The sequence below is a fragment of the Perissodus microlepis genome, chromosome 3 (assembly GCF_051167445.1).
Source record: "Perissodus microlepis isolate ML-2025 ecotype Zambia chromosome 3, ASM5116744v1, whole genome shotgun sequence".
NCBI classification, from domain to species: Eukaryota; Metazoa; Chordata; class Actinopteri; order Cichliformes; family Cichlidae; genus Perissodus; species Perissodus microlepis.
In genome coordinates this window covers 48,534,580-48,542,870 of record NC_140463.1, presented here as the reverse complement: position 1 = coordinate 48,542,870, position 8,291 = coordinate 48,534,580, and the positions used below count along the sequence as shown (strand labels likewise).

At 41.2% G+C, this 8,291-nt stretch overlaps 1 protein-coding gene across 2 annotated transcripts in view; it reads left to right on the top strand.

Moving 5' to 3' along the window:
- Positions 1-4,232: 4,232 nt before the first annotated feature.
- map4k2 (mitogen-activated protein kinase kinase kinase kinase 2) overlaps positions 4,233-8,291 on the top strand; it is a 43,050-nt gene continuing 38,991 nt past the window's right edge. The window contains exon 1 of one of the 2 annotated variants that reach the window (XM_084924645.1): positions 4,233-4,596. In XM_084924645.1, coding sequence (XP_084780771.1) covers positions 4,504-4,596 — 93 coding nt within the window. In that variant the 5' untranslated portion in view covers positions 4,233-4,503. The remainder of the gene's footprint in view (positions 4,597-8,291) is intronic. The other variant, XM_084924644.1, reaches the window with a different exon arrangement.

The window sequence follows — 8,291 nt, the reverse complement described above, 5'->3', positions numbered from 1 at the left end:
TTTTTCGAAGGTTCCATATTTCCCTTTTACACTATGCAATATCTTCTCAGGTGTGCAGTAGGACGCTAGCTCATTAATCCAGTGTCTCAGTGTTGGAGAGTTTTCAGATTTCCAATGTAGCAGAATACATTTTTTCACTGCAGTACTCGCAAGTAAAATAAAATATTTCTCCTGATAATTCACATTTATAGAACCTGTGTCACCTAGAATCCATAGTTTTGGGTCCAGTTCAATTTGGATCCCCATTACCCTTGAGATTATTTCAATGGCCCGTCTCCAGAACTCTTCTATCACTGGGCAATTCCACAGCATGTGCAGGAGATCACCATCTGTCACCTTACATCTCAAACATTTGGGGGAATAATTAATATCAATTTTATGTAACCTATTAGGGGTGGAATATATCCTATGAAGTATATTAAATTGCATTTGCCTGTGATTTGTAGAAATTAACATGGTCTGTGCCTGTTCCAATAAATGGTGCCATTCTACCTCTTCACAGACATGGCCCAGGTCTGTCTCCCATTTTCTTTTTATAAACGCTTTATTATGGTCAGGTAACTTTTCATTGATAATAGTATATATAGAAGATGCTATTCCTTTTATTGACTTCCATGGTTTGGTGCAAAGATGCGTTTCAAGAGGAGTTTCTTTAGGTATCTCGGGGAATAATCCTTTGGATTTCTCTGTGACCCAGTCTCTTATTTGTAGGAATTTGAAGAAACTTTGTCCTGGGAGTTTGAATTTTTCCTTTAGTTGTTGAAAGTCAATAAATGTATCATTATTGTATAAGTCGGCAACAGTTCGAATATTTCTGTCCTTCCATCCCCGTAATATTGGGTCAGCAATATGATGAGAGAGATCAGGGTTGCCCCATAAGGGTGTCCTTCTAAGAAAAGAGATATTTATTTTCAGAAGTGAGTGGGATTCCTGCCAGGCACAGAAGGTGTTTAATATTATCAAATTGTTTGTGAGCTTGGATAGACATTTTTTTGTACCTAAAAATAGAACATCTTTTAATGGTATGGGGTTCACCTCATGTTGTTCTATTGGAACCCATCGAACCTCACTCCTCTCTGCATGTAGCCAGATCCAAATTGATCGGTACTGGGAGGCAAGATAATAGTTCCAAAAGTTTGGTAAATTAAGTCCTCCCCTTGAATATGGGGCCTGTAGTGAGGAGAGTTTGACTCTTTTCTTTTGCCATATGAAAGAAGTTATGAGTTTGTTAAGCTCTTTGAAGAAACTTTTAGGAACATTTGTAGGGAGACATTGAAATAAGTAGATAAACTTAGGCAAAGTGTTCATTTTAATAACATTAATTCTCCCTATGAGAAATAATGGAAAATCCATCCATCTCTGAATATTAAGTTTGGTTTGCTCCAACAGTTTGATATAATTTAGTTTGAATATTTGATCCTCGGATTTACCAATTTGTATACCCAAATACGTAAATCCATTATTACACCACTGTAATGGGTCAGTAAGAGCTCTAATACGGCTGTCTTGTATATTTAATGACATAATCTCACTTTTGGTATAGTTTAACTTGTATCCTGAGGCTGCACTGTATTCTTTAAGACACTTCATTAAAGAGGGAATTGATTTAAGAGGGTCCGTTATATACAGTAGGAGGTCATCTGCGTATAGAGAAAGTTTATGTTCACTTGTGCCAAATTTGATTCCAGATATGGAGGCACTAGTACGGATGGCAACTGCTAGTGGTTCGATCGCAATCGCGAAGAGCAAGGGGGAGCTTGGACAACCTTGTCTGCAACCTCTAGTTAAAGAGAAAGTGCCTGAGAGCACATTATTTGTTATGATATTGGCTCTGGGGGCATTAAAAAGTGTCCTAACATAGCGGGTGAACTTTTCTCCGAAGCCCATGGCTTCCATTGCCTGAAATAGAAAGTTTGGCTCAATCCTGTCAAATGCTTTATTAGCGTCCATGGAGATTATTAGCAGTGGGTCTTGGTTTTTTTGAGCAGTGTTCAGTATATGGAGCAAACGTCGCACATTATCTGCTCCATGTCTGTTTTTAATGAAGCCTGTTTGGTTGGCATTTATTATCTTAGGCATGATGTCTTCCAATCTGAGTGCAATTATTTTAGATAATATTTTATAATCTGCATTTAAGAGGCTGAGGGGTCTGTAAGTCACATCTCTGTTTGTCCTTGCCCGGTTTTGGCAGTAATGTGATTGTTGCAATTTCCAATGATTCTGGTAATTTATTATTTTCTAAAGCTTCTTTAATCATATTTGTAAGTGGTGTCAATCATTTATTAGAAAAAGCCTTATAATAATCAACTGGGAATCCATCTGGTCCAGGGGTCTTATTATTTTGTAAACACTTGAGGGCTCGAAGAACCTCCATCTCAGATATATCTGCATCAAGCAGTTCTTTGTCCTCATTATGTAATTTAGGAAGGGTTATTCCATCTATAAATCTTTTTGCAGCAGTACTGTCGACCCCTTGCTCAGATTTATACAGATCTTCATAGAACCGTTTAAACTCTGCATTTATGGGCGCTGATTCATCAAGAAGTTTATCATCTTCCGTTAATATTGTCCGTATAAATTTATCAGATGTTTCTTTCTTAATTTGCCAGGCCAGTAGTTTACTTGTTTTGTTTCCAAATTCGTAGTAGTGATATCTAGTTCTGGCCATGGCTGCTTCTGCTCTGCTGGTGCATAAATTATCATATTGCAACCTTGTTTTTGTTAATATATTGAGGTATTCTTCCTTTTTGGTAGCAATATATTCCTGCTCCAAGTTTTTAATGTCAATCTCCAATTTAGTTATCTTCTCTCTAACCTTTTTAACCTTATTGGCACCGTATGACATAACCAAACCTCTCATATAGGCTTTGAGAGCTTCCCAAATATTGGCATGTGAAGAGGTGTTTGAATTGGCATCTAGGAATATTTCAATGTTAGTGTTCATATATGAAATAACATCAGAGTCTCCTAGCATATAATTTTTAAACCTCCACCTGTGGGTTGCACTTTGCGACATATTGGTAGCCCAGGAAAGTTTAATGGGATTATGGTCTGAAAAAGTAGTTGCTAAGTAGGAGCAATCTATCACTGTTGCCGTCATATTTTGTGGTACAAGAAACATATCAATTCTACAGTGTGTGTTATGTACTGGTGAAAAAAAGGAGAAGTCTCTCTGGCCTGGATGGAGGTTTCGCCACACATCAATTATGCCTATATCCTTCATACCCTGGTTCAGTGCTGTTGCTGCCTTGGATAGTGAAGCTGTTTTGGGTGAGGACCGATCCAAAGAGGGATTTAGGACCAAATTAAAGTCTCCACCCACAATATACTGGCCCTCAATTGTAGCCACTTTCATTATTAAGTTGTTAAAGAATAAAGGGTCGTCGTGGTAGTTGGGCTAATATATATTTACCAAAGTTATCTTATTTCTATTTATTTCACAATCTACAAGTAAGAATCTGCCATTTTTGTCCTTTTCAACTGAATTTAGTTGAAAGTTCAGGTGTTTATTAATAAGCAGGGTGACGCCTCTTGCTTTGGAAGTATATGACGAGTAAAAAACATTGCCTACCCAATCTCTTCGTAATTTTAAATGTTCAGCGTCTGTGAGGTGACTCTCCTGGATAAAAGCGACATCTACACTCTGCCTCTTTAAGTATGTCAGCATTTTTTTCCTCTTAATAGGTGAATTAATCCCTCTAATATTCCAAGATATACAAGTTAGATGACCCTTAACTTAAGTTTTTTTTTTATATGAATGTCTTGGACAGATAAGTGTCATGGTATTCAACTCTGGGGATTTCTGAACACATTCCTGCTTTTCTGAGTTTCGATGTGGTGAAACTCTGTACATGGGTATAATAGTAAGATACAGCCTAGACCAGGGAGCTGTCTGAACAGTTGCGTAAGTATGAGTAAAATTTTTGGTAAGAGACCATACATAACCCCAAAACGTTAAAATAAAAACCTGCCTCATAAAACCCCTATAACAAAACCACATTAGGTAGGTAATTCAGCTAAACAATAGTGGTGGCCCAGGCAGCTATTAAGGTTGAAACTTTAGCCACTCTTGGTGAAATATGAAGAACTCTAAGCGGAAACTAACTGAGGTCAAACTTTAAAACAAGCCTGTCAGGCTTTTCTCGTAGAGCTGGCAAATCACGCCTTTAAGCGTGTTCGTGCCAAGGGTTTATTTCAGACGTGATTTTGCCACGTTTGAAAAGGATGTTCATCTGAGGGCACAGGAGCGCGCAGAGGTGGGAGGCTTACTGAGGGGACCGTGCTCGCTCACGCGTGCTCTGACTCGAGCGGCTCTCGGTTGTGTCACCGCGCTGCCTCTGCCTGCCTAAACTGTATAATTAGCCGGTTCCGATCAGTCGTCCCTGGGCCATTTCACAGAGTTCGTCTTCCCGTGCTTCCGTTCTCTCCGCCGATATCAGCAGCGGCTATGTGTGAGTAAAAAGCCAGCCAGGCTCCCCGCAGCAGCAAGAGGTGTCTCCAGACATGGACCGGATAGGAGTGTCATTCCTGGACCCGCTGGATGACTACGAGCTCATCCACAGGATTGGGTGCGGCACCTACGGAGATGTTTTCAAGGTGAGTGAGAACCTGTCCCCGTGTTTGCACCGCGCTGACAGAGAAAGCCTCCATCAGGACGCGGCGGTTCGAAGGGCGCTGGGGATGTCACTTCCTGTCATCAAGGTGAAACTTCGTCTTTTTGGACACGTACAGAGCCTGATGTGACACAGCAGTCCCTACCGAGCCACAGTATCAGAAAAAGTCCGAGTTGCATTTTGTTTACTGACACATGATCAGTGTGTCAGACTGTGCGCCTCCAACAAAGCTGTAGTGCAGGTTTCCTGCTGCGGTACTAGCGTGCTGCGTGCGCGGGGCCACAGGTTCGTAATGTTTTCATGGAGGTGTGCGGAGAAATCTCCTGTTTTCACTGCTGTCACTGAAGAAGTGGCAGAATCAACACCTTATCGACGAAACAAGCGAGTAAGAAAGACTGATGTTGTCAGATGTGCAACAAATGCATTCCTCGTAGTGTCATATCTGTCGTTTCACATAGGTGGCAGGATTCTGAAGTGAACCGTGTCATCTAATCGAAATATTAACCCCTGACTGGAACCGTGCAGTTAACACACCGTGGTGGCTTGTGCATCCTCGTAGTTTGTATTTGACAGCATGGACAGCAACCCTGTTGCCTTTATGGAAAAACAAACACGTTTCTTTTAGCAGCTTGCGGCCGTGAGTCTAATGTTCAACGCATAAAAAGACTAAAGTGTGTCTTAAACTGCCAGGCATCCACCCTCAGCTCTAAGTCAGGTTATCTTAAATATAGCAGTGGTGTGTCATACTGCATATGTAGCACTTTCTTGTTCTTCCATGTTAAACTTTTAAGGATCACAGCAACCAAATAAGTAATAATTAACCTTTTACTTCTATGACAATGTTGTGGGGAACTGTATGAAACAAAAACGTTTCAAAGAAATATCTCGGTTTTTAGGTTAGATTTAAATTGTAGATAGAAAAATTGGGATTGATACATAGTATCCAATAGTGTTTTTATATAATTTATATATATTGTTTTAATAACTTTCAGCAATACCTTTCACAAACTAGCTAGTCTGCTTGGTCAGAATGCATGAGCAGCACAAAGAGGACTAAACAGCAATGACAGAGCAGAGTTTCAGTACTAGCGCTGATGTCCTAGTAAAACTTCACTGTTGTTTAACACAAAACACAATCAAGAGAGATGCACCCCCGCCCCCCCCCCTCCAAAAAAATCAATAGAAAAGGCCATTAACTGACAGAAACAGGATGTTGACTCTTTTTGTTCTTTAAAAATGGGTCACAGTGAACAACTTTCCACAGTGAAACTTCAGAAATCTCTGTAACTAAATCACTGTAACTCTTTATGAAACCGTCCTCAAATAAGAGAAAATGCAGTTTGCTGAAGACTCTCTCAATCCACAATTTATCGTTTACAGCTGTCTTTCCCACGACATCTGAAATATGGCAACAGGCGTGCTGTGTTTTTGCTTTGCTTTCAGTGGTTTACACACAGCAGGCCTGACAGTCTGTGTACACGACACTGTGGGCTGAATGTTGAACGAGTACAGCAGCAGTGTTGTGTCCTGCCTGTCTGAGTGTAAGTGCCAACAGCCCCAGCATGGCTGAGATGTTCACACTGGGAGTGTTTTGTTATCTTCAGGTACAGCTGAGGAAGTTCTGAAGTTTAATTGTGTATAACGTCTTTGTTTTTCCCCAAGGAGCATTTATAAAAACTGTTTTACAGCAGTTTCATTGTTCTGTAAGCATTAAGACTGAGGGAATGGGTTTTATATGTGCAGCTTGTTCAGCTGTACCTTTACTAACACCACTGAAGGAAGAACAAACTGTGCGTCACCTTGTCACAGGAATGTCCGTGTATTAACTTGATGATTTAAAACATTGACAAATGTTTTACACTCCTGGAAACACAGACCAGGGATACCTGTTCAATCACTATTATTTTCCCTTTGATCTGCATCAAGTTGAAGCAGTTTCCATGCCTCCCTCAGCAGGCTGTGGGACAGTGGATCCAGTTTAAAGTTTCAGAGCTCTAATGTGCAGCCATCACCTCAGAAGCAATCAGCAGCAGAGAGAGTGCATACAGTGATGAATTAAATGTTTGTGTGCAAACCAGCAAATTAACAGAAGGATTTCTCTCATCCTTTTTTACCCCTCAGATTTAAAAGGCTGATGGTTAGGTAGGCGGACAGCTTAGACACCCAAGTTTGTGAATGTGATAACTCAAGACGTTAGATTTTGAAATTGATGCCATAGATGTGTCTACTTGGAGGCTGAGGGGAACCACTTGTGGTTAATGACAATTTAATACGTTGTTTGGAGTAGGTGGCTCTCAAAGGGACAGTTTTCCATTGAAGAAGAGACAGGATCTGTGAATCCCCCCCCCTCTGTGACTGTCAGACGCTGACTTCAATGTGAACGCGTAGAGGAAATCCTGGGTTAACTGGAGTTGATGACCAGCTTCGTGTTTGCTAATGCTAGGATAAGTGAATCCAGATGATGAAACGATACTCTGCATATATTAAACAAGCTTTGTAGTAAAGGGCCCTGGTTACTGAAGAGGCTGCCTTTCTGTTTGCCATTTATTTTAGAGAATCATAATTAACTTTAAAGAGAAACGATTCAACTCGGGATGTTAAGTAAAACAACCAAAGCCTAATTTCTACAGATACTAAAAGCAGAGATGAATCAGCTTGTAGTAGTAGTGAAGAACTTTTCTTCCTACTCTTGTAACAACCGTGTAGACCCAAAAGCAGAGCCAACAGAGACACGTATCAAAGTATTACAGTCTTTATTTACTGTACATATGAAAACATTGAGGTAAGTACTGAGGGGCCATGGGAATAGCACAGGGGCTTCCTCCGGGTCTGGGGGAAGAAGGAGGCTTTCCAAAAAGGAAGGGACAGTGTGCTGGTTGAGTTCAGGTAAGCGTTGCCGTAGGTGGATGAGCAGGCAGATGGAAGAGTAGTGCAGAGTGATCCAGGTGGGTACTGTGAATGAACCAACTTGCTCATCTGATGGAAGATAACGGAGACGGAAAGCTATTCAGCTGATGGGAGGAACACTGGGAACAGACAGAGGCACGAGAGAATAGGAATGCTAGGAAACTGCTAAGGAACAAGGTGTTTGCTGCTTGTTGGAGGGAGACTATCCGGCAGAGTATGGATGGCAAAGCTGGTCCTTTTATACTGAAGTTGAGGAAACGGATGACAGGCAGGTGTGTGCAGCTGAAGAGCGGGAAACCCAAACTCCACCCAAAGAAAAGGAGCGTGCCTTCGGGATGATTGCTTGGAGGAATAAGAGGAAGTCCAAACAACCAGAGCCCAACTATGACACTACAGCAGCATTAATCTCCCAGATGTTTCTGTTTGTTATGAAGAATGGTCGAATAGTTCCCCATTCATATTTAGAAGTATTGTTTGCTTGAAATTGCCATCCCCAAGTGTGTGTGTGTCTTCCTTATTGGGATAGGCATAGGTGCCGATTGTGAGGTAGCACAGCCTCAGTGTTAGTGATACAGCGATGTTCACTAGTGTGCACAACAAGCTCACAAGTGTCTGAGAGCATGGCATTTTGTCAGCCACCTATGGCAATACCGGCTAATTAAATGCAGAGGTGTGTATAAACACATTGTGAGTGAAAAGTGATGAATATAATAGCAACACTATGCAGTGCATCATGGGAAGCCCCCTGCAGGCTAGCCCCATGGCAGTGTA